Consider the following 25,076-nt stretch of genomic DNA (forward strand, 5'->3'; position numbering starts at 1 on the left):
AAAAAACACACTTGTTTTCCGGCTTTGAACCCTTACTTTTGTTTCTGTAAAAACAAAGATAAGATAGAAATCCCTTTTAAATATTATAACTATAATTTCAAAGTTCATTCCCTCATTTTTATTTATTAAAATATACAAATCCCATACTTCCATTGTCCCATTGTTTTACCCTTGTTCCCTCACAACATGATTGTTCCACCAATGGAAAACTAGTTTAGGCTATAACATGATAGAATTACACAGTACTCCACTGTGTCAGCATTATGCTCCATTAACACTGATTTAGGATGGAAAAAAGGATCAAAATTAATGCAGCCAAAGAAGAGATCTTTCATATACAGAATACTGCAGTTTCCCTTAAGATCCGTAAAGAGTCATCAATGTGTGAAACTGCTGGGGCTCCCCTTGCCAATCCATTGGATGAGGAGTCTGGACTCACTGCTCAAAGGAAAAAAGCATGAATCTTATTGTTAAAAAGGCCAGTACCAGTCTTTACTTTAGTTTTCATGCATCCAGTGTGTTCAGCTTTTACAGTGTTAGATCTGGTTGTCTACATGGACTGATGGAGGAGTAGTGAGAGATGAGGCGATCAGCTTCTCTCCACCCACTGACAACAGCTCCATGGACGGTGGAGTAGTAGCAGGGATGAGTAGCCTCTCCAGCAAACAGCACCTGCAGGGTCTGAGACACACACAAGCAGCTGAGGTACATTTCAGTCAAGGTTATATTTTGTCAGGTGGTGTATGGGTACTCTGTTTACCTGAGACTCTGATCCCTTTGTAGGCAGGGGCTCCATCATGTTTTCTAGGTCCTGTGCCGAACATCCTACTGCTGGATGACTGTAAGATCCACATGTCCAGGGGTCATGAAACCACTGGGAGCGCAGGATTCTCTTTGGTGTGATGGTAGGGTCTCCTAAATAGAAGAATAATTTCATTATTCATTGAAACCTGTTCTCTATGCATATGTCAATACGTCTTTGCATCTTGAATCTTGAATGTAGTACATCACTTGCTGTAGGCTACCTCCCTTCAGATGAGCAGCATGTACAACATCTACTAAAAAAGGAAAATCTGTCGCTACATGTTCTGGATAACAAAGTAGCAGAATGGCATTTCACCCAAACTGAGATCAAGATCAAGCAATATTATAACTGTGAAAGTAAGTGATACATCTTTAATGAGGACACCTAATTTTTCAACAAGACACTGAAATATATTTGTGTCCCTCAAGGCTGTTATACTCTTGACACATCAGTAGTTAGGTAAAAAGAGAGACAGCTGTATGGCCAATGTACAGTTTAGCCAGCGGGTGGCACCACAGCAATGGCCACATTGTTTCCAAAATCAAAAGTGGTTGTTGTGTGTACAGGATCATTTACATAGCATCTGCATAAATATGTATATATAATGAGACACACCTGTGAATGTACAGACAAGCTCCGTGATGGAACGTCTGACTTCCTGCTCGGTGAGTGTCTCCATATACTCTGACTCGTGCCCAGCGATCCAGCCACAAAGAACATGGCTGTACCTGAGAGTTTAACCCAAATTAGAAATCGAGTCACGATGGCTACATTGCTCTCTGAATCTATGAACGTCCATGGAAACCCTATAGAGGGAATAATGAGCTTCTGTCACTGTTCAGGTGTTTAATATGTTACTGACCTTTCAGAAGGTTTGAGCACAGTGAACCCTGCCATCTTCTTCATCCAGGATTTGCTTATATCTGACACCTGGTCTGAAAAATCCTCCTGAGGACAAAAAGGGTGTAAATGAGATGCATGGGTTTTTATATTTTTAGTCACTTCAATCAGTGATTCACTACTTATCAAAATGGATTATTAGGTTAAAGAGATCTCTCTGATTTTAAATAGCATGATGTGCAAATGCCCATCCATAATGTAAAATGGTTGATAAATAGTAGGTCTTTTCCCAGCAAGTAAGCACAGTCCAACAGTGTAAAGTTAAAGTTAATGGGACCAGAGAGGAAGTTTATTTTGAGAGCAATCAAAACTTCTTATTGTGCTACTGAAGAAATCCATTAAACCTGAGGCCTGAAATTTAAGGCTGCCAAGTTTCAAACCATCAGAGAACACTGAGAGGTTCACGGCTGAACTACAGACCTCATCTTTCCAAAGCAGGTAGATGACCTCACAGTCGGCATCCCACCACGGCGACTCAAACTCCACATATATTTTGTTGCATGTTCCAAATCCTAGTCTCTGGATGGAGTGCAGCTTGTGAGCCGGGAGAGGAGGACAGAACAGGGTTGAATGGTGCTTCTTAAGGTATCCTGACCAAAAAATAAATTTTTAAAAAAGGAAAGTTTATGCTTACATACTATATAATAGGGGTGCCTGACAATGATAATATAGAACTTTCTAAATATATAATTTACACTGAGGTAACTTCTTCTTTTATATCTAGTTCTTTTGGGCCACTTTAGGTAATGTTTATTTTTACAGTGTCTGATCAACCCTATTATATAACCAAAATAGCAAAGCCCCTCAACTAATTAACTTTTCAACTTTGACAGAAGTCACAGTGTCTCATTTACGATCATCAATACAGTGTGTAAGCAACAGGCTACCTAGAGGTACTGTGATAATAACGTGATCAGCAGTGATCCTCTCCCCATCATCACACTCAACCGTCACCATGTTTACTCCGCTCCCTGTGTTGTTCCAGTGGACACAGCGCACGGGCCGATTGTAGGTCACTGAGCCAGTGGGGAGCTCCGACATCAGGTTCTCAATTAGACCTTCAAAGCCACTGCAACAAAAAAGCATAAATAAAAGTTACTTGGAAACACATGCTTAGCCCTCTGATGGACTTAGTCGATTTCATTAAGACATTGGAGCACACACCTTGGGAATGTGCAGTCCAGTCCAGCTAGACTCTTGTACATACAGAATCCTGCCAGGTCGATCTTGTCCATGGTGTGAGTCGCATTGGCACAGCACTCCACCTTCAACATGGTGCTGATTGCACACTGCAGAAGCTGTCTGGTGGTTTCATCCTTATCTTTCCACCTCTCTGCTGCTCGCTGCCGTGCCTGCATGATGTACCAAACACCCACACATAGATCACACACGCAGACATGCAACCACGCTTTGTTTTACGGGCTTCATCCTATCATCATGAACTTATCAAATCTTAGCACCAGGAAAAAGTTTGATCACTGAAAGTCAGTGTACCTCTGATCGTATGAAATGCCCTACACTGGCCCACTGTGTTTCTTCTTGATTCTTAAATTGTGAAGTCTCAGCCACTAGCTCATGAAACAGCTCCAGAGCAGGATTCACATGTTCAGCATTCAGCCTCTGACCTGCACATCACCCACACAACATAAAATACTTTTTTTTTTTTGCACATGCACACAGGAATAAATCGCCAGACCTCTGAACACATCATGTAGGATGCTAATCCACAAATAGCCAGATGGCAGTAATGAATTGGGAAGTATGATGTGTTAAAACTGGCTGGTATTTCTGCATCAGGTGACCTGAACTGCTGAACCAGTTGGGTACCCAGGGAGGATACTCATCAACATCCATGGCCTGGTTCTCTTGGGTGAGGGCCTGTGGGTCCAGAAGGCCATAGTCACGGGCCAAACAAAACAGTGGATTCTCCTCAGATGGGCCATGGATATAACTTGCACCTATCTCTGTGATGTTGTTACCTGTAGAGGAAAAAGTAGGTCTGAGTGTAATATTACACTTTTAGCAACACATGAAATTGAACTACAGTTATCAAAACATTAGTGTGGTGATTTATTCTCTTCCTGAAGGATCAGAGGGTGGCAGTGATTGATCTGGCTTAATACCAGTGAGGGCTGGTGAGACAATATAGTTTAGCTTAAACCGACTGGAATTTTACAATGCACATTAAGTTGCTCACCCAGTCTTCCCGTTTTTATTCTTCCCCCGCTCCTTTCAGTCGCTTCAAGTATCCGGACACGCTGAAATCCAGCTTTAACGAGCCGGTGTGCCGCTGATATACCTGATATCCCGCAACCTATTATAACCACCTGTGGGTCCGTACTTGCAGCCATTGCCACCCCCTTCGTGTTTTTGTCAAGTACCTATGGATTTTAGCTCATGTTTTCCTGTACCTGTCCTGTGTGTCGCTATTTTACGTCTTTGGCTTGACGTGTTAGCCCACTTTAAGGAGGCGGAGACGTCTGAGAAGCAACGTATGGTTCAGTCTGGCCGCAGAGCTGGCACATTTGCCCTCATGAAGAGCCATGTAGGTTATGTGCCATTATTATGTTGTCCGCCATCGGACGAGGAGACGGTACGAATACTGAAGACAGCTGATAGGGCTGCTCAGAGGGGGGAGCACGCTAGATGCTCCCAACCAGCCGTTTTCATGGACGAGGTCCCCCCATTAAAATATTATTTCTCAGTTTTATTCCTGTCCTGTCTGTAATTCTGTCAAGGAAATGTCATATTCAAGTATCAAAAGCAACCACACCTGCTGTGATTATTTTTTCTCTTTTGCTTCTCTAGTCTCTCTTTGAAATACAATCTGTCAATGATAAAAAAAAAAACAACCTCTTATAAGGTGGTTCCTGCATAGACCTTATTTAAAGTTACAGAATTTAGTTGAATCAACTAAACAGAGGTTTTATTCATTTCAAGTTAATTCAACAACTCCTAACTAACTTGAAGTCTTGAGAGTTGAATGAATGTACTACTTAAAGTTCACAGTAAGTCTCCAGAGAAACATGATGAACAACAATGAATTATGGCTTACATTATTGTGTAAAATAGAACATGTTCACTTTTTAGACAAAACAATTTCACCTCAAGATCCACTGACGAGCTGATCTGGATCTTTAGATCATATTGCACAATGGCATTTTTTACACTGACTGATGCAATAACAAGCAATTACAAAGGAAGCTGCAAAAGTGAGTTAATTCAAATACTAATAATGACTTTTTAGATAGTTCCCTTTGTCATGACATGGTGTTTCAGTCTCTGTGACCAGCGCATGAGCAATTCAGACTATAACTATCCTTTTGTGCCTTTGTACTGTACAGCCTGAGGTCAGTCACAAATATTGCAAAATTAAGCAAGAACACACTGTCACACACTCAAAAATAAATAAATAAATTACGTTTTTTATATTCAACATTTACTTTGGTGTTTGTGTTGAATGAGTCTGCACAGGAGATGTGTGTATATTGTGCATGTACATGTGTTTGTGGGGTGGGGATATTATTATTATTATTATTATTATTATTATTGATATTATTATTATCTGATCAATGCCTGACTGTAGGTCAGTATTTAAGGTCAAGGTTGATCCACAGAATATTACTACAGTCTTGCTGTTTGTGAAACTGTGGGAAAAAGGAACAGCCCTCCTCTCTCAGGATACCCCCATTGTGTAATGTTGATAAGTTCTCACACACTCACAACACACACACACACACACACACACACACACACACACACACACACACAAAGCTCATGGGAACTAGCTGGCAGAGAGGGTCACTCACAAGAACAATGCTAATCTGAGCTCCAGTCACCGTGGAAGTACAGGAAATAATAAAGATGGCTGTTTTCTTTGTGGGAAGTCTGAGCTGGGTATTATGTTTGGTGTGAGGAGAGCTCCAGCAACATTTATAAAGGCCACAGTAAAACTGATTTATTACATAAAAAGGTCCAAGTCAGAAAAACATTAACAAAAACAGCTTGTATAAATATCCATATTTGAAGTAACATACAAAATGTGAATACATTAACAGCAGTATTATCAAAACAGTGATGCGCTTAACAGTAAAAACTTGTAGTTGTTGAGATCTGTAATTCTAACAGTAGAAGCACATTGGTGTATGACATGGTTCTATTGCAGCCTTTACTTTTACCCTTTTACCTTTACCTCTACATTCACTACAATATCTGGAAATGCTCCCTTAATAAATCAACAATCATTAGTGTTGCACCCACTCCTTCCCGACTCTCTCTCTCTCTCTCCCACACACACACACACACACACACACACACACACACACACACAGAGTGAGAGATATCATTTAACCCTATGCATTGCTTTGTCAACTGCTTACCCAGGAGACAAATAATAAACTGGTAAAGAGAGATGAAGGATGAGATGAAAGTGGAGATGGTGGATGGAGGTGTGGATAATGTTGAAACTGCTCGATCAGAAAAGTCACAGCAGAGAGAACAAATTCTTTGAGGCACCTCTGGAGGTTCTGTAAAGAACCTTTAGCAAAAAACCCCAGGTGTGCTGCAAAGAACCATCAAAAAACGGTAAAGAACCACTTGCTGGTTCTTTGTGGTTCCAGTTAGCACCTTTATTTTTCTGAGTGTACTGTTAAGGCCAGCGCTAAAAATGAGAGAATAAGAGGCCACCAAAAGGTCTACAATGACTAAACAAGACCCCATATCGCACGTACACGCGCACACGCACACTCACGCGCACACGCACACAGGTCACATCAGAGCATACTCTATACTCTGTCACTGGTGTGAGCTCTGCCTTCAAGCTGATGTAGAATCATAGACCTCAGAGCACTGTACCTGCAGAGGTGAGAAAACAAAAACTTGATTAAAAACTCTGATACACTTAAACACTGACATATGAGCACTAACAAACACATACACATTCCAATACATTTATTTACATTCATACACAAAATGATAGATAAACTGAGTGATAAAAACGTGATTAAAACAACTATTACTTTAAAAGAGGGGCTGCTGTTTGTTCCTTCTTACTGCCATCAAATCCAACTGAAAGACCAAACCAGCACTGCGTTACTTAATTTCCTTGTTTACTCTGCATGTAACTCTCTGTAGCTGTAGTTTTTTCAACTAGTATTTATAGCAGCAGGAAGGTGTATGTGGGATTGACTCAAAATTTACAGGTTTACAGGTGACAAGAACATGTCACTGAGTGCAATGGCTTATTGATGATTTCTGACAGTTGACAGTGGAAGTAAAGCAGTGCCTGAAAGCCAGATCAATTCAGTAACATCTCTTGACAATGTGAACGATCTAAAAAATTACCAGGCTTAGCCTTTAAATCTGGAAGTTGGAATGAATATGTGAGTGGCAGATGTAAAATATGTCTCTGTGTGTAAAAAATGAATCATATGATTGAGCCCACATGCCGCAATTGAATGGCCACCATGACATGCATACTCACACACAAAGGCAATGTCAAGGTTACAGAGCTGAAATCTCAGTCATATGAGTTAAATGATTACACAATCTTGTAGACAGTAACACTTTGACTGCACTGTCCTCATTGAAGACCAGCGCCCTTGTTTTGATTCTGTTACGCAGGCTGGAGACATAGATATTGGCTTCACATAATGAAATAGATTGACTGTTAAAGAAAGCTCTGTCTAGACTGACACTAGTTTCGCAACTCTGTTTGGTGTGCAGAGAGACCGTTGACTTACTTTTTGGTAAGTTTGTTTATCTCGCGTTCCTCTTCCTCTTTAAGTTTTTCCACAAAGCTGTCTAAAACAGGGATCTCAAACTTGATGTACTGGGCGACCTGGGGAGAAAAAAGATTCAAATGTATCACCTGAAGTTATCAACGCATATCCTCACTTATGAGGATGATGTGACACTTTAGACAATCCAGAAAATCTCTCCAGCAACAATAAGGTTTTATTTATATCACTCAGTCCGGTCACAACATACAGTTTGGTCATCTTAGCCTATTGTTACATCAGTCGCAAAACAGGATATCTTTCCTCAGCGTGCTAAATTTAACCCAACTGTCTATCACTGGTCCATTGTATCCCTGTGTGTCTACGTTGATGACTACATGAAAAAAGAAAAAGGGTCACTAATAGTGAACAGGAGGACTCACATCATACGTGACCTCTTCTCCCAGGTCGGCCTCCATGATAAAGATCTTAGAGATTTTCTCACAGGGTCCATACAGCACACGAGCCACCAGTGGGTATTCACCATCCCTCAGGCAGGTCCTCTCTGCAAGGTTACACATGAAGAAAGAAATTAACTACAAACACACACACACACACACTCACATACACACAAATCACAATGAAATATACAACTTACCACCAGACTCGTGCACCATATAAAGAACAAACTCTTCAGAATGATTCTCCACCTTAAGAGACACAGATACAGATTATTTCTAGTTTTAAGTTTTACTGAAACATCATCAGTGTCTCACTGCTCACCCTAAACTTGTGTAGCAGCAGGTTGAGGACTTGTCCAGTCGTCATGGAGCTGTTTACTCGCACGTTAGTCACCGACCCGTAGGCTGGAGTAAATACAGATGTCTGATTTCAAGAGAAACAAACATGTAGAAATCTATAACTGAGAGGACACAAAGTACTAGAAATGTCATCATCATAAATGCTTGTGACTTGTGTGGTTTTAGCAGGGATTCCTGGACTTGACCACCTTTCATTTTGAACTGGGAATCTAAAACAGAGAGGAAATTCCTTAGTCTGCAGCTGGAATCTGTTCAATAACAACACACACACACATGGTGTATTCACTAGAAACTGATGAAGGAACTCAGTGTAACCTTCTATTCTGTGGTACATTAATGAAATCAGCCCACAGCAGGCTATTGTGAAAGCTAAGCACAAGTTCAGGCACACCCGCACAGGAAACCACTGCCCCTCTGCACCTGGAGATGTGTCAACAACGGGATACATTAATGTGTGTGCTCTTATGTGTGTTCTGTTTATTGTACCTTGTGGTTGTAGAAGTGTCCGTTGATTGAGAACCTGTGTGTGCGCAGGCGCTGCAGGTCTCTGGCAGTGTGCGACTTCGACCTCCTCTGAACCCGCATGAAGGAAGCATCACTCCTGGTCCTCAGCAGCTGAGGAGAATCCTCTTCTTCCTGACCACCCATGTCACCACCTCAGGGATGCACATGAACAAAAACACACCCCGCTTGACACATGTATCAGATGGTGCCTTTTTTTCAGACATTTGCAGATAATTTTCCTGCTAGGTATTTCCAGTTTTATTTCTGTTAGCTTTCATTGTCTGGCCTGAATCTGTATAATAAATGAAAATGATTAAATAAATGAAATGAGATGAAACTGAATTGAAAATACTTTCATTCAATTAGTCAAACTAATTTTCTGTATCAGTTCATATTGGTTTGTTTTGAGCTAATGCATAAAACCTGATTTATTTGGTTACTTTTATTGAAATACTTTTACAATGTTTTTAAAAGTTAAAAATTAATAATTTTCTTCTAAAAGCCCTTCTTTACTTTCTAAGCCAAAGAAGTGTTGGAGACTAATTTTATGGCCAGTAGGCAACATTTCATGCTCATATTCAATGTTAAAATACTTTGTCAAGAATCATTTGTCTGTGAGGCATATAAATGTGTCTCCAACAAAAATATCTTTGGACATTATGTAAGTATAACAAATAAGTTGCCTACTTTTATCCCATTGCATGGTATTCATTCATTAATAAGATCATCACCAACATCGCTTCATATTAAATAATTTTTAAAACATTTTTAACACAGACTAATAAACCAAATTATGCTCTTTTACTCTCAAATAAAGATATGGACTGTGTAAGTTAATGTAATAATAACATGTAACCATTTCAGCTGAGCTGTGAAGGTTCAGTGTTTCCACCAGAATTTTAAATGCTTTAAGGCAGCATTAAGATTATCACGTGACAAAACTTTATAGTGAAACCCAGAGCAATGATCTGGGTTAGCTGGGGGAGTAAATAAAATGCTTTCTGTGGATAAGAAGGACCCAGTGAGATGTTTGCAACTGACAAAGCTGCTTAAAAAGGCCAATGTCAGACCCATGACTGGTCTAACGCTGGTTATTTATAGTGTTGGTGATCTGATCTGTTTGGCATCTCATGATAATCTGTGCTCAACACGTGAGCCAACCTTTCCACTGGAAATGCTAAATGAAGCACTTGTGGCACTCTAATCTGCCTCAGTGTGTGTGTATAATCTACATTATAATCCAGCAGGTGTGTGTGCGAGTGTGTGTGTGTGTGTGTGTGTGTGACAATGACTACACGTGTCAGTTACTCACTAGCTGGTCCAGTTTCTCTGCCCAGCAAATTATTGTTTGACTCTGCTGATGCCACAGCAGATCTATCATTTCTGTGGAAAGACAGAGGGAAAGTATGTTCACTGTCTGTTGATATGAATTCCTAAAATTCTAAGTATACAATAAAAGTACAATAAAAAAGTATACAATACTTAAAATTGATTATAGGTGTTTTACAAAAATAACATTTGATAAATCCTAACTCACTTCTAGTTTTTTTCCATGACTTTAAATCATTTTAATGTGAGGTGAGGAATACAATTTCCAAAATCCAACAAATAGTAAAGTAATATATTGAAATTGCTTGTTTTATGGGACCAAAACCCAAATATATTCAATTTGTTATCATATATGACAAAGAAAAATATAAAACCCTCATATTTGAAGTGAGAAGCAGTGAATGTTTTTGGACGTTTGCAGTATTTACCAGTGCCATCAGAAAGATATTGTGTGTAGATTTTCAATGTCATTCCTTAATGTCTAATTTAGTTTTTATTTTTATTTTCAGATGTCATTCACTTCCTCTTAAGACAGTTTCTTGTGCTGCTGTAAATTTCCCCAATGGAGATCAATAAAGTCTTCTCTTACCTTAACTACTTCTATTCCAAAGATTTATTCCAAAAATCAGTCATTAGTAAAGCAACATCATGTACTACTCAGGTGGAGTCTACAAAGGAGTTTCCCCAGTTTCCTCAACTAAATAATACAGGGTGGGGTTTTCAGAGGCTGACTTTCTCTGTTATTGTGTGAGAGGTCCCTGTTAATACTGCTGGCCCACATCTGTTTATTCAGCAGATTCAGAAGGCATCTGTGTGTCAGTGTGTATAAGGTTGCTGTACCGGTTGAGACGGAATCTTTCATTGTCATCGTACATCTGAAGTCTGATTGGTCGGCGTAGACCCCAGTAGATGTTCAGCAGACCCTCGAGGATGAGCTCCCCATCCTCCTGCACACAAAGACACACAGAAACACATTCATATAACAATAATTATCAGCAGTCATGGTCAGCAGGGGATATCCTGCTGGCCACCCGCCACAGCGGCTCAATATCAGGTGTACGTGCTGGAACAGTCGCTTGCAGCTACGGGGTGAACCCTCTCATCTTGGAGAAAACCTGTAAGGCTTGACCCACCCATTTTTACACAGTACAAGGGTGAAGTCACGTCTGAGAAGGCTACAATAATGAGAACAGAGCCATGGCTGCTTGAGGTCACGTACATGCAGGGGAGGCGTTTTGATTTTGCAAAACTGAAACTCTAAAATTAGAAGAAAATGTTCAGACTGATGTGTATTTTGAGAACAGAACAAAAAACAATTGCTGGCTTTTGAATGTAAAACCAAAACAAAAAGACTCAAATGAGATCAGAAAGCTACATTATATTATATATTATAACATAGCCAGCAATAAACCAGAAAAAACACCACAACTATGACTGTAGTAATCACTAATTGTCTCACCATCACTAGTTATTTTTGTCAGTTTATTTGTCTAAATAACTTGTTATATCATTATTGTATCTAATTTAATATCTCATAACACAGTGTAGGTCTTTTAACTCAGATTTCACTGATGGAAAAGTCGATGAATCAATTTGTCACAGAGATTTCAACACCAAAGTAAAACAGATTAGAGTTAGAGGAAGAAAATTTCAGCAATGTTGTTCTCAGAGTTCATTTGGTCAGCTGATAGACTGCCCGATGAAAGTTTGTGGCTACCCTGCAGCATTTTTGGTTAAACCCCAAGTTAATTTATAGTGTTGTTGTAATTGAACTGTAAACACATACATTACATGAAAGAATAACAAGTGTTCTGAAAACATGAATCATTTTAATTCGATATATATGGGTGTTTACATGCGTATTTAAAAACATTGTATAGTGCACAGGATTTAATGGTTGATCTTGAATCATTAGGATGTGAGATTTTAACACTTAAAAACAAACATTACAAACACCTCACACTGTTCAGATAAATGGCAAATTATCTGTGAACAATTTGTCTGAAGTCCAAAAAAGTTAGAAACAGTTGGACCTGGCAACCTTTTTCTGTACTTTCTAATCAATTTGTCTGGTGGAGAAATTGCCCAAAACATATTTAACTTGAAGTATCAAAAGGCATCGAGAAACTGAGGAAAACTGATTAAAAATTTGGTTGCAGATAAAACTGTACAAATTGAGATTTAGGCTGAAATGCTGTGATGTATTCCACAACAGACACTCAAACACTCAGCATGAAAGAGCCACATGATTGTTGCTGTTTATACACAGTTTATGGAATTAATGCAAATTCTCCATGCCGTCAGACTGTTCATGGTTTCATTTTCTTGAATAACTTCAGGCTAACTCATTTGTTATGTCACAGCTGCACAGCGGTGGGATCAAGAGGAGGCTTTTCTGTGACAAATGAGCAAATTGCTGAAAGAATACTACTACTACTGGAGTTAAACACAGTCATTTTTTAGTACCATTTTAGATAGATAACAATCATTTTAATGTGTCAGTATGTGTACGTCATTTTCAGAGGAAGAAGCAGAAAGTGGGTTTTTGGAGGTGTGTCAAATTGCTCCCAGGGCTTCATTGTTTCTGGAACATAAACATTCAGAGCAGCTGCACCACTGAACCTCACTAACCCGCCACTCCTGAGTTTCCTGAACAGGCATGAACACACCCTCTGTCTCTCTCTCTCTCTCTCTCTCTCTCTCTCTCTCTCTCACACACACACACACACAAACTCTCACAGATGCGAGTAAGGTCAGCAGGGCTATTTTTGGCAGTAGCGGTTAATCACTTTGCTGCAGTGTGTCTCTATAAAGGCTGGGTACGTGCTCCAGTCCAGTCCATACTCGACTGAGCGGACTAGACATCACTCTGTTTCACTCTACGTGTCAGACATATAACTCAAGCATCAAAGGTAAGAGTGTTTCTCCTTTTTTCAGTATCAGTATTCTGTATACAGTAGAAACTTAACATATTCTCTTATTTAAAAAATAGGTAATTTTAATCATTTTAACTGTATCTTAATTGTAACGGAGAGACATGTACACATGTATAATTAGCAGCTCATTTTGTTTTTGTTGTATTTACAAGTAGCTGAAAGACCCTGATCATACACAGAAAATTAAAATCACTTGATTTTTAATAAATAGTTCTATTTATTTTCTGTCATTGAAGTCTACAGACAAAAAACCACAGTCTAACTGTTTTATTTTTCCTCTCCCATCACAGCATGAAACACAGGCGGTTGTTGCTTTCCCTGCCTCTCTTACCCACCATTACTGAGACGCTGGAGGACTTGCCTGTCCATCCCTCATCCTCACAGTCTACCCAGAAAGCCCAGTCACTAGAGGACTACATGACCAGCATCCAGGCCCTCGCCCACCCTGCTGAGGCTCCAAGCTGCGGACCCGTCAGACTCCAGAGGTCCCCCAGGCAGCGGCAGTTCTCAAAGGCTCAGATGAAGCTCTCTGTCTCAGCCTCACTTCCTCGCGGGTCTCCCCGCACTCTAAGGACTTCCAGAACCTCCGGTCTGAGTCTGAACAACACAGAGGAGTTTTCTCTCAAGATGAGCAGAGAACGAGACTGCAGGGGCAAAGACCCCATAGACTGGCTGTTTCGGACAGATAAGGACTTGAAGAGAGACAATGTTATTGTGGGAAGTCTTGCATGCCCTCTGATGGACTATGTTATAATCAAACAATGCTGGAGGAGCCTGCTCTGTTTATGAAGATTAAAACATAGCAATGTATGATGGGACTTACTATAATGGCTGAGCAAAGACAAAATCACCATAAGGCTCTTGAGAGGATCTATTTATTTCTATGCACTAAGGACTCAAGTCTACAAGTTTACATGCTTTAATATTTTGTAAAGATGTAAAGGATATAGTTTGTAATAAAATACTAAAATAATCATGACCATGTTTATTGTTTATCATTACATCTAACAGTCATTTAATCTGTCAAATCATTTACCAAGAAAAGTAAAAAAGCCATATCTTCTGGTTCCTGCTTTTCAAATGTGACAATTTTCTGCTCTTCATCTATTTTCTCCAGCAAACTGAATCTCTCTGGTTATTTGAGGACACTAACTTGGGCTCTGATATTTTCTGATATTTAAGAGAATTAATGATTAATTGAAGGATTAACTGATAATAAAAATAATTGTTAGATACAGCCCTAGTTAAAATACCACTGAGAAGGTTGCATCCATGGATGTATTACATTATTGTTGCAGTACAATTGTAACAATATATAAAGTAGTTAAAATGGCTTCCTTTCATCTGCTATAAAGAAAAAGCTAAAATACTATACTAATATACTACACTACTAATATAACATATAAAAATAGATGAGTGACAAAATAAAGTAAAAAGCAACATATTGTGTCTCAGTTAAGTGTTTGGCCACCACGAGCTACCAGAACAACTTTAATGGGTCTTGTCATTGATTCTACAAATCTCTGAACTCTAAAGGAGGGATGAACACCATTCTTCCAAAAGCTACTTCCTCATTTGGTGTTTAGATGATGGTGGCAGAGAGCTTGTCTGACACATCACTCCAAAATCCCCCTCTAGTGTTCAGCTGGGTTGAGATCTGGTGTCTGTGAAGGCCACAGTGTATCATTCACATCATTTTCATTAAGTGACCCCTTGTGACCTGCAGATTTGGCCATTTTCATCCTGCTTCTCCACTTATTTTTCAGGTTTTCCCATTAATTTGTCGCCCATCTACCTTTCTTTGCAGTGAGCCTCAAAAAAAAAAAAAACAAAAAAACAAAAAAACAGCATGCCACTGCCATCTAGTGGTAATGCAGTTGTAGCTTTTTAAAACTGAAAAATGCTTGATACAGCCGCTAGAGGGGGCTGCACACACATAGATTGATATCAGGTACTTGAAGCAGACAAGCACAGGCATATACATTCAGCCACCCCTGTGTTGACTCAGATCAGGCTGAAATCTTTTGACTATAACACAGTATAATGTCAACACATTCTGGGGTCAAATTGGAGAATTAGCGGTCAAAATTTCACTCCTTAAATTAAAAGTTTACAACTCTTTTAGCACATATCCTCCATGCTGAAGTGCTCTGGAGCAAGACAGTGGATCAATACTGGCTCCAACAAAGGTGTTGCTCTGCTGTCTGAGCAGTGAAAGGAGAATATGCCTCCACCAATCAGCACCATCTACATTATCATATATATTACACATGTTAGAGCTTGTTTTCTCCTCAAAGTTTCTGGGTTAGTTTACTGTGGATGGTGCTGACGCTCAGGTCAAACCACTTGACATTTCCTCCTAAAACATGACTAACACACATCACCTGACTACTCTTACAGTGTGAGATCATGACGTAATCTTAAAACAATCCTTTCAAGCATCACACCATTTCCAACTGCCTTTTTCCACCTGTTTTTCCATACAGAACCTGCTCGCATCAACCTGGACAATTGCCCAACGATAAAAACACATACTGAGACATGTTGGTTACTCTGTATAGAATACAGTAAGGCTCTGACTGGGAATGACTGTGCAAGTCTGCGGCTGGCTTTCATCAAATTCACATTTTGAGTTTCCCAAGTTTGGCCTTAGGCCATCTTCTAACCGAAGAATGCCGCTGCTGAGTAATGTTTTGTCCCTTATATCCACAAAATATGTAATGAGTCTGTCTTGACTAACCTTTGGCCTCTTTCCATGTGGTTCATGAGGTTAAATGGCTCTAACAGTGTCACTGTATCATAACATGTATAAATTAAGTAATAAGTGCACATACACCATTGTAGTTGTCAACATACTATCACAATATATTTTGTAAGAGGGCTTTTTCATAACCACAATTCCCACCCTAAAAAAAACAGTACAATAAAGTCCGTTTAGTAGCTGTTCTGAGGCTTTTGAATCTATCACAATCTTAAATTTTACTTTTCAACATCGTCGACTTAAAGCTCCAGAGCAGCAGCTGAATGAAGCTCGTGGTGACACTGTTTTGTCAGCTGCAGTTTCCGAGGTCAACAATGAACTTTGAACCTCAAAAAAGTTCCCATAGCTTCAAACTGTGGTTCTGTCTTTCAGAGTTTCAAGTGTGACGTGTGACGTGGTTCTTTAAAGCTACTAATTGAGCCATTTAATTGAGTGTCATTCTTGTAGACCAAACTCATAAACAAGTCATGAGCTGGTTTTGCTTTTTTTTTAACAAGTAAAATTTCCTAGTATGATCAGAACAGTGGAACAAGAGCAAACTTGTTTTTTCCCCCTTCAACTGAATGTTCATTCACCAGGATCCAATTTCACATCACTCAGGTGATGCGATTGTGTTTATATAGCTTTGCAGCTGCAGTAAAAAAAAAATTCTGCCAGCAAATGCAGCATTTCAGTCATACTAGACTGATCAAGAAATGATTTCTGATGTCTCAGTTTTTTTCTCAGTATTTATGCTTACTAGTAATTTTTTTTACAATATACATTATGTATACATTATGTAATAAACTGCAAGAGTCTACTATGGCACTATTAAACAGAAAATATTTCATTACATAGATACTATGTATCATACAAATTTAGCTTATATGAGTGAGTTATTGTCCTGTTCTGGAGACTTTTAACTCCTTGTTTGTCTGATGATTACTACATTACTCACTGAACTGGAACCTCAGACAGCCTGAGCGATAACATAGAAAGCAACACATATGGTAAAATCACCAGTTTTCACTGCAGTTGTCTCTTTTTATATATATCACATTTAAGAAATACATTCTTAGGTTGTCCTAACAGTCTGGACTGAATCTGTTTGGTTTTTAGTGAAGCAACATGCTTTGGTTGAATTACAAATTGACTTGCATTTTCAGCACAGTTAAAAAATGACTAACACTAAAATCCCACATTAAAGCTTCAGATGACCTCATGAAAAATTATAGTGCTGTAATGCGTTGAGTCATTCTTTATAATGTGGTATCATAATGACCTCTTTTTAATATCCTCTCATTGAAATAATAATATTCACCCTTTTAAGAGGTTTAAGCTACTGCATCCTTATTTTTTGTTAATATTAAGTCATTATTATGAAATCACAGGTCCCTCTATTACACATGTGTGTATTGTATGTACCCACATCAGGCCTGTGAATGTGGGGGTTTTTCCAGAGTGAGACAATGTAGTGAGTCTGGCTTGGGGGACAAAAAAGAGGGACAGATCATGACCACCCTGCCCTTGCCCTGCCCACACACACATACACACAAACACATACATGCACACACACAGAATATCCCTTTTTAAAGAACCTGCCTGTGAACACAAAGGGGAACTCCAAACCACAAAAATAGTTATCAAACAAATAACCAAACTCTAAACCAGCTTTACTGACAAACCACAACAGCAAACATTTACTGTGGAAATGCTTTGCTAAGCAGTGAGTGCATATGGCTGAAATGAGCGACGCCCTCCTTCCTTCCATTTCCTTTTTCTTTTTGAGGGAGAGGGGGGCTTTCTGTGGTTAGCCAGCCATTTGGTATGTTGGCAAAAAAGCCAGAAATTGCAAAATGTCTAGAACTCAAAACTGGCACATTTTAAGCTTATTTGGTTACAGTTTTTATCCTCATTATCTGCCTGAGAAAAAAACAACTAGTTCCAGTTTTGGTATGTGTGCAACACACCCACACACACCGCAGATTTATTATCAATAACTCTCCCTGTTTACCTTTTATTTCCGCCAGCATATGTCAGGTGATGTGCATGCGGCCTGGCTTTTCTTACCTCCCGAGTTCTCAGCTGGAAGTTTTTCCCTTCATGGTAACAGTTATAGGTCCTCAGTAGTGACAAGATGTCTGACCTGAATGTGAACACAAGACCATAGAAGGAAAGATTAGCTCTCACAGCTCTAACACAACACAAGAAGAAATTTAATCATGGAATCACCATTGTGATTTTATGTTATTGTATGTAATTAAAAGGACTTACTTTGGTATAAGTTTCTCTTCACTGAGCTTCACGTAGGTCTGACGCTCACCCATTCTGTCTAGGGCGCAGCTGTGGCAGAAAAATATGAGAAACAGACATTAAAAGTGACATAAAGACTGTATCATCTCAACAACACTGCAGGTATACTCTTAACTAATGGTCGCATCTACAGATATGATGACTTCTATTATTCCCAGAGAGAGAATTCCTGTAACCATGTGCTTTTAAAAGATGACAGACAACCACACAGAAACATAACAAAACACATAACAAAACCAACAACTGATAAATCTCTATATGCGTATCTATTTTGTTTCAATTTGAGGATTGAAAACACTATTAAACGACTAGCTCCTGTGTTAAAAGCAGGGACACAGAATTAGGAGAAATCACATGGTGTGTTGACATAGAGCCAAGACTGATAGAGCTAACAAAGCCTGGAAACTAACACTGGGTCGTCATGACTCATTCAAGGATAACCCTTGCTTCTTTGTATAGCTTCTTATAAATAATTAGGGAGCACTTTGTCTATTATAAGAGACACCTTACTCTTTTCTCTGGCAGTTTTTACAGAAAACAACCAGTCTACAACACTGCTGTCTTTTCCTTTTTTTCAATAAATTCAGTGCATGGTAGTAAACAGGGGAACTCATTAATCACTGTGTCCTTCGGAATGTCAGGACTTCTTTGACCAACCTGCAGGAATGGTGTCCCTGATCTCTGCATCCTGATTCCTGAGTGCTAATACTTCAGAGGGAAAGTGTTCCGAGGGGAATTTCCTGGTTTGGAAAACCCAGCTCAGAGTGAGCGGGGGAGGAGCCTGAGTATATAAACAGCCAACATGTGGCTCGGAGGCTCAGTGTCCACGCTCAACTTGTCTCAGAAATGAAGCTTTCCCTTCAGTCAGTGTGTCAGCTCACCTTCCTGAGCCTCTGCTGCACACTCATCGCAGGTAAGAATTTACACATTCATCTATGCTTATATATGTCATTTTTTGGATAAAACTTGCTGACAGTAAAAGCGTTGACTGTTGCTTTGTTTGGACAAAACAGTCTAACCATGTGAACTTGCAGTAACTTAATCCCTGCTCGTGTTGCACTTTATTGAATTAACCCTGTAATCCTGTTACTGTGTCTGTGCAGTGAGAGAGTCAGACAGCACGTTTGTCCCGGGAAGATGTTTGTGTCCACATACAGTACTAGGTGTCAGGGGGCAACTGAAGGAGCTCACCGTCCACCAAAAAAGCCCCAGCTGCAACAAGGTCGCAGTCATGTGAGTACCAGATCCTGCACTGCGGAGACACATATTTATGTACACACACATCCAAATAAGTGTGACTAAACATGTGGATTTTTCATGTGTTTTTCAGAGTGACACTGAATAACAATGAGGCTGTGTGTCTGAATCCAGAGGCACCAATGGGCAGACAGCTAATTCGCTGCTGGAATAAGTGAGAGCCTTGATCAGTAACACTTGACTAGTAGAAACACTCTCATTAAGGACATGCATAGTAAATGTGTCCTGAAAACCATGTCTTTGTAAGCTTTTTCTAAGCCTCAGGGATACTAAAGCTCTGTAAACCCCCAGAGGATCACATAAAAAATGAAATTTGGCGATGACCTTTGCACACAACAACAATATTCTTATTACACAACAGATCACAGAACATCTAAGGTCCTATGTAATTATAGAGGGGGCTCCACCCATCTTCACACTTTCCCTAACTCATAACAGTACCATTTGTTGCCAAGCCAGTTCTTGATTAACAAAATACCTGGTTGTGCAGTTTCTTGATCTTTCCTGCACTTTTCGCTGCTAACATGTTGATAATCCTTGACTTTTGACTTTTTATGCTTTTCTTGCAAAGTCATGTTCAAAGTCATGTTTTACATGAATGTAATATCACATCTCATCAGCTTTGTTATGAGGGTTGGTTTTAACCCACACACTGTCTGATACTCCAGGTATAGCTATTCCCTGCCCTACTTCCCCACTGAAGTTTGAACTTTTGCTCATGTTTTCTAGGGTTCATGAGAAGAATCTTGATGGAAAAGTCTGCCTGAAGAGGAGGAGGCGAGGGAGAGGGAGAGGAAAAGGTGGTCAGCGCCAGCGTTCTCGACAGAGGAGCCGGGGAAACAACACTAAAGCTTCGGCTCAGGCCTCCCAGTAGTCAACCAGCCTGACAAATGAAACAAAGCTACTGCATGGAGATAAGTGTGTTCAAGCTGACTGCCAAACTGTGGACCCTTAACTCCAGCACACTACCCTTTTTTAATAAATATAAATGTCACACAGCTCAGGCACTAAGCTCCCCTAAAGTGCTGTCTGGGCTGTAAATCAAACTCCTTTTCTTGGCCAGTAGCAGGGGGCTTTTTTATGTGCATGTGTGTAAAATGACTGTGTATTGAAAACTAAGCCCTGGAGGCTTGCCATAAATGTTAAAAATTTTAGCTTTAAGACACTATCAAATGGTCAATGTATTGTTTATGTGTAGTTCTGTGTATACAGCTGGAAAAGCTAACTGAACACTGTTTGGTTATTTATTTTTTATAGGAATATGGAGATTTTTCAGACACTGTTTTTTAAATAAATATACCTGAACAAATGTGTGGCCTTGTGTGCTATCTGTTACTGCTTTAGAAGTAAAGGATGAGGAAGACGATTACTTTCTTGGCAGGATATGGGAGGTCACTTAACCCTCAGTCTCAGCTTTAGTTAATAAACTACAGGATGTGAGTCAGCGGTAGGAATACAGCAAACAAATCCCACACAAAACATCTGCACAAATATCTCAGAGCTTTAACATGAGCTACTTGTGTGTTGTGACATGATGTGAATGTGTAAATACCTCAACTCTTTAAAATCTACAGAGGTGTGGGGGTGTTTTGGAAAACATGACACAATTAACTAGGTAAATCACAGATTGCAATGTTTTATACCTTTATGGACTATTGTCTAGTGCTGTGCAGCAAACACTGAGATGTACAGATGATCAGGGCGTAGAGTGATGAAAGTGAGTGTTTGGTTGCTGATAACCAAGTTTTGAACCAGCTCTGAGATTTCTTGTAAATTATGTGACATGTCATGTGACAACAGGATATATCCTGAATGGTGCCAAAAGACAGGAGAGAACACACACACATACACATACACACACACACACACACACACACACACACACACACACACACACAGAGAGAGGAGGAGGAGAGAGAGGAGAGAGAGAGAGAGATATTATTTTTGCATACTTTGCTCTACACCCACCTCAATCTGGGTAATAGAAAGAGAATAACCAAGACCTGTGCCAACCTGTGCTCCTATTTCTATTGGAATTCATATGGTCTGTTACAAAACTGTTATGTGATCATTCAGTTAGTGATCAAATGGAAAGTGAAAGTAAACTGCCCAACAAGTTCACCTTTGTCACAGGCAGAGCAGAGTAATTGAAGGAATTTTCACATATCCAGTGTAAATACACTGAGAGCATCTGGGTGCCTCTGAATATTATTCCCTGCTGACAGGTTTAGACAGGATATTAACTGAGAGGACCTGTCAACAGCTGTCGAGATAACTGTTTTGTTACTGTTGCTGTCTTGCAACCAACAGAAACCCAAAATCCAATGTAACTAAGCACTCTCTCTGAAGCACTTTTTAAGACAGACTTTACACTTTTACCTAAGTATACTTTAACACTCATGCCTTGTAACTGAGTATTTTTACACTGTGGTACTGCTTCTCTTATTTAAGTAAACAGCTACTTAAGCACTGCCACTGCTTCTGTGTGCAAAACTTCAATATTTAACTACCAGCTAAGAAAGAACAATCACCAGAATGTACAGACCCCTGTACAGAAACTGCAGATATGCTTCACTTTTTCTACACACTGCACATCTACCCATAATGCAAAGGTGACCACATTCTACATAATCACTGACAACTGATTCATTAACAACTTTTAGCAGTGTGTTAATGAATGTGGTTTAATGGTGTTGCATTGTATTTGCGTTTTCTGAAGCAAATCTTTAATGTTTGTAAAGAAAAATGTCTTGTTACAATGCAAGTGCATCCTTACTTATAACATACAGCAGTCTGTCCTTTGAACAAACACTTGGAAATATCCCTACATAACCCCACATAACCATGCCACTGATGTTACCATGGTGCCACCTGGTGTCTAAAGTATGATGTACACCAAACTTCACTGAAATCCTCCCAGTGAAGCAGCATTGGCTCCTTCTTCTTTTCCTTCTTTCATTGTTGAAATTTACAGGAACTGTGGTTTACATATCCTCACACCTGCAGGGACAGAGCCTGCAGGATACTGGACAGCTTTACAGTAGGCCTAGTCTTTACTCCATAGCTGAATCTTTTGCATTTCTTGCAGCTGAAACAGAAGTTAGGGGGGGAAAAACAGAAGAAGAAATGCTTGCATGAGCAGTGCTAGTCACCGCAAAAACCAGGAAATAAGACTGCCTAAGTAGTGACCACACAACTGTCTGACTGGGAAGTGATCTCTGGGAAGTGAAGCGCAAAAAATATCTTAACAATGAGCACTGAGCATGAAAAATGGAGACAAGAGTAGTTTGGATTCCTGTCACACTGCTGCTCCTCTTATTATTCTCATACAGATGAAGATTCAAAACTCCTCTGATGGACTCGTTCATCATCTACATGAAAATCCAATGATTTTTATGTTAATTACTGAGTCAATAGCTGCACCTCAGCCCTCCTCCTTCCCTTTAATGACCTCTGCCCATCTCCACTTTAATATAAGGAAACTGCTGACAAAGTAGGTGCATAGTGGGATGGTCAGCCTATTTCTCATACATATTTATATATAATAATGGGTGTATAAATATTCCATAAGTTAAAAGATTCCAGTCTGTCACCATTATTATAAATTATTCAGCCTCTACACATAGCTGCTCAGGAGATGGACCAAAGGCTTGGAGCTGTGCAAAGAAAATAGGGCTCATTTTAACGGCTAATGCTGAGATTTTGGTGAATTTACATAATCTGTCTCTTCTGCGCTTCTCTCCTCTCCTGACAAAACCACGCACCTGCCTCAGTGTGTACGCTCCCTCGATGGACAAAGAAACCTTCACTGCAGGTCTGCTAATTGGTTTGATCATCGCGAGATTCGCATCCAATTATCGCACCTATACTCGCAGCTGCGCCCGAGGAAAATTCATCCCCACGCGGAAAATGCCCAAGAGAGCTCCAAATAACGCACATAATGCCGATTTAGTCAAAGCCATTTCTATAAAAAGTCTTGATTTCGAGACAAACGCCCACTGGAGAGACACATTTCACATCAAATCTGAAGAATTGTTTGCTTCAATTGCAGCCAATACTGTGATGAACGTTTAGTTTTAGTGACTATAGGAGTAAAACAGATTAAAGCTGACGAAAGGAAAGTTTTTACACCAGTCACCACTGTGTTAATAAAACAATACAACATAACTGTCACCGTTAGTAACCTGCATCCAACTTCAGAACACCTCCTGTCATCTGTTGTTTTCCGGGTTAAACCGCATCATTACAAAGATAAAGTTCCTTCCCTCCTGATATTTCCTCGTATAATTACAGCAGTAAATCTGATCAGTTTAGGTCTTACCATAGCAGAGTGTGTCCTCCGTCTTCTTCCGTAGTATCTCTGCAAGCGATGTATTCCGCTTATCGTTCGTTATCTTCATGCTTCCCCGGCCGTGCGGCATTCAGGAGCTGAGGACAAAACTGACAACGGGGTGATCCAATAGAGAGACGCGCCTTGGCATGCCTCAGCCAATCAGCTTTGAGAGTGGGCAGACTGGAGTAAGGGTTGCATACCTTTCTCCTCCTGATCAAGGTGCGTCTGAGGGCTTTGCTTCAGTCTCATCATCCACAGCAACCAACCTGTCTAACATTCTAGTCTTTAGACACCTTTTTCGCCTAATTTTATTATTTAATCTAAGATCTTCTGGAGATCTTTTTTAAAAATTATTTTAGACCAGAAGGTGTGATGATTTAAGTTCTTATTTAAGTTCTTATTTAAGATTTAAGTTTTTATGCTGTCATTTTATAAATTTGTTTTAGTTTGTGTTAATTTCTTTTAGTTTGTTGTGTTTTATGTTTTCCCCTCTTTTTTGTTTTGTGAATATTTCAACAAGTGTGTGTATCCTGTACACAATACAAGCAACTAATTCTGCACATTGATTTTCTTATCACACGTGCAGTGATAAGAAAATCTAATTCTTATAGCACAGCCACCACTAAAGCACCAGCCCTGTTTTTCCAGCCCAGCAGTAAAGGAAGAAGTTCCTGTGACCTGTTAAGATTTATTTCACCCATCCTGTTTTTGAGCCTGGAACTGCCATCTAGGAAACTATTGTAGGGTGGAAACACAAACTGTAGGAAGTCTCTCTCTCTCTCCCTCTCTTTCCCCCTGTCTGAATAGGATTTATGATTTAGCATGCACAGAGGAAGTACAGTAAGTTATTCCAGCAGCTGAATAACTTCCCTCACAGAGAACAGCTCATTCTAAAGGATACGGGCGTGAAAAAGTTGATGGAACAGTTATGGAAGTGGACTGCAAATACTGACATCCCTTTCCTCTCCCCTCTTTATTATTGGGTCACTCAGCTGCTAATTGACCAGATATCATTGTGAAGAGGACAATGCAGCCCAATGAGGGGCAAACCCAGCAAACTCTGGACAAGGCCTCTCTGTTCTCTCCAGAAAACACCAGAACATCTCTCCCCTCCTGACTGGACTCACATGTCATGGCTTTGATATGATGCACAAAAAACATGTTTAAAGGGTTGAATGAATGAATGACACTTTGTAGTTGATGGGGGATGTAGTTTGTGTCTATATATGGAGAATAACCCAGTTGTTTCACCCGCAGGCTATTTACTGTATGTGTGTTTTCACAAGTCTGCTGTCTGGTCCCAGTTCTCAGTGAGGTGCTCTCTGATGAATGAGGCTCTCTGCTTTTATTGATTCTCTCCTTAAGCTTTGATGCTGCGGAGAGATTGCCTCTTAAGGCTACATACAGTTATATACCTACAC

At 39.8% G+C, this 25,076-nt stretch overlaps 3 protein-coding genes across 9 annotated transcripts; 1 reads left to right on the top strand and 2 right to left on the bottom strand.

Annotated features, from left to right (window-relative positions):
- Positions 1-103: 103 nt before the first annotated feature.
- LOC108888274 (peroxisomal N(1)-acetyl-spermine/spermidine oxidase) lies at positions 104-4,317 on the bottom strand. Of its 3 annotated transcripts, none has more exons than XM_018684198.2 (10): positions 4,117-4,317; positions 3,508-3,684; positions 3,200-3,330; positions 2,870-3,057; positions 2,593-2,774; positions 2,126-2,295; positions 1,668-1,753; positions 1,421-1,533; positions 761-915; positions 104-681 (listed from the first exon to the last, which is right to left on the bottom strand). In XM_018684198.2, exons 2-10 carry the CDS (start codon positions 3,557-3,559, stop codon positions 529-531), a joined length of 1,230 nt encoding a protein of 409 aa, XP_018539714.1. In that variant the 5' UTR covers positions 3,560-3,684; positions 4,117-4,317; the 3' UTR covers positions 104-528. The 3 variants fall into 3 exon arrangements, with proteins under 3 accessions (XP_018539714.1, XP_018539713.1, XP_018539712.1); XM_018684197.2 differs by having other exon boundaries at positions 2,126-2,239; positions 2,660-2,774; positions 3,903-4,317; XM_018684196.2 differs by having other exon boundaries at positions 3,903-4,317.
- Positions 4,318-5,648: 1,331 nt separating this feature from the next.
- On the bottom strand, positions 5,649-23,770 carry rassf4a (Ras association domain family member 4a). 4 transcript variants are annotated; one of them, XM_018684201.2, is made up of 11 exons: positions 23,644-23,770; positions 18,027-18,095; positions 17,823-17,898; positions 10,917-11,023; positions 10,060-10,130; positions 8,730-8,899; positions 8,206-8,307; positions 8,081-8,132; positions 7,866-7,987; positions 7,447-7,544; positions 5,649-6,559 (listed from the first exon to the last, which is right to left on the bottom strand). In XM_018684201.2, exons 2-11 carry the CDS (start codon positions 18,077-18,079, stop codon positions 6,490-6,492), a joined length of 921 nt encoding a protein of 306 aa, XP_018539717.1. In that variant the 5' UTR covers positions 18,080-18,095; positions 23,644-23,770; the 3' UTR covers positions 5,649-6,489. The 4 variants fall into 4 exon arrangements, with proteins under 4 accessions (XP_018539717.1, XP_018539719.1, XP_050932410.1 ...); XM_018684203.1 differs by lacking the exon at positions 23,644-23,770 and adding an exon at positions 23,087-23,109; XM_051076453.1 differs by lacking the exon at positions 23,644-23,770 and adding an exon at positions 22,183-22,387.
- Positions 18,824-20,631, top strand: LOC108888278 (C-X-C motif chemokine 9). Of its 2 annotated transcripts, XM_018684205.2 has the most exons (4): positions 18,824-18,978; positions 19,169-19,298; positions 19,396-19,476; positions 20,052-20,631. In XM_018684205.2, exons 1-4 carry the CDS (start codon positions 18,912-18,914, stop codon positions 20,194-20,196), a joined length of 423 nt encoding a protein of 140 aa, XP_018539721.1. In that variant the 5' UTR covers positions 18,824-18,911; the 3' UTR covers positions 20,197-20,631. The 2 variants fall into 2 exon arrangements, with proteins under 2 accessions (XP_018539721.1, XP_050932412.1); XM_051076455.1 differs by lacking the exon at positions 19,396-19,476.
- Positions 23,771-25,076: the final 1,306 nt, after the last annotated feature.

The sequence above is a fragment of the Lates calcarifer genome, linkage group LG16_LG22 (genome assembly GCF_001640805.2).
Source record: "Lates calcarifer isolate ASB-BC8 linkage group LG16_LG22, TLL_Latcal_v3, whole genome shotgun sequence".
In the NCBI taxonomy this organism is placed as follows: domain Eukaryota; kingdom Metazoa; phylum Chordata; class Actinopteri; family Centropomidae; genus Lates; species Lates calcarifer.

Excerpts from the sequence above, each read along its gene's own strand:
- LOC108888274 (XM_018684196.2), bottom strand. The coding sequence starts at position 4,056 with ATGGCTGCAAGTACGGACCCACAGGTGGTTATAATAGGTTGCGGGATA. Across the intron at positions 3,685-3,902 it reads AATAAAAACGGGAAGACTGG|GTAACAACATCACAGAGATA; the intron begins GTGAGCAACTTA and ends TTTCCTCTACAG. Across the intron at positions 1,754-2,125 it reads ACCTGCTTTGGAAAGATGAG|GAGGATTTTTCAGACCAGGT; the intron begins GTCTGTAGTTCA and ends TTTTGTCCTCAG.
- LOC108888278 (XM_018684205.2), top strand. The coding sequence starts at position 18,912 with ATGAAGCTTTCCCTTCAGTCAGTGTGTCAGCTCACCTTCCTGAGCCTC. Across the intron at positions 18,979-19,168 it reads CTGCTGCACACTCATCGCAG|TGAGAGAGTCAGACAGCACG; the intron begins GTAAGAATTTAC and ends GTGTCTGTGCAG. Across the intron at positions 19,477-20,051 it reads CTAATTCGCTGCTGGAATAA|GGTTCATGAGAAGAATCTTG; the intron begins GTGAGAGCCTTG and ends CATGTTTTCTAG.
- rassf4a (XM_051076453.1), bottom strand. The coding sequence starts at position 22,253 with ATGCTGCTTCACTGGGAGGATTTCAGTGAAGTTTGGTGTACATCATAC. Across the intron at positions 10,131-10,916 it reads GAAAGATTCCGTCTCAACCG|AAATGATAGATCTGCTGTGG; the intron begins GTACAGCAACCT and ends GTCTTTCCACAG. Across the intron at positions 8,308-8,729 it reads GACACTTCTACAACCACAAG|ACATCTGTATTTACTCCAGC; the intron begins GTACAATAAACA and ends TCTTGAAATCAG.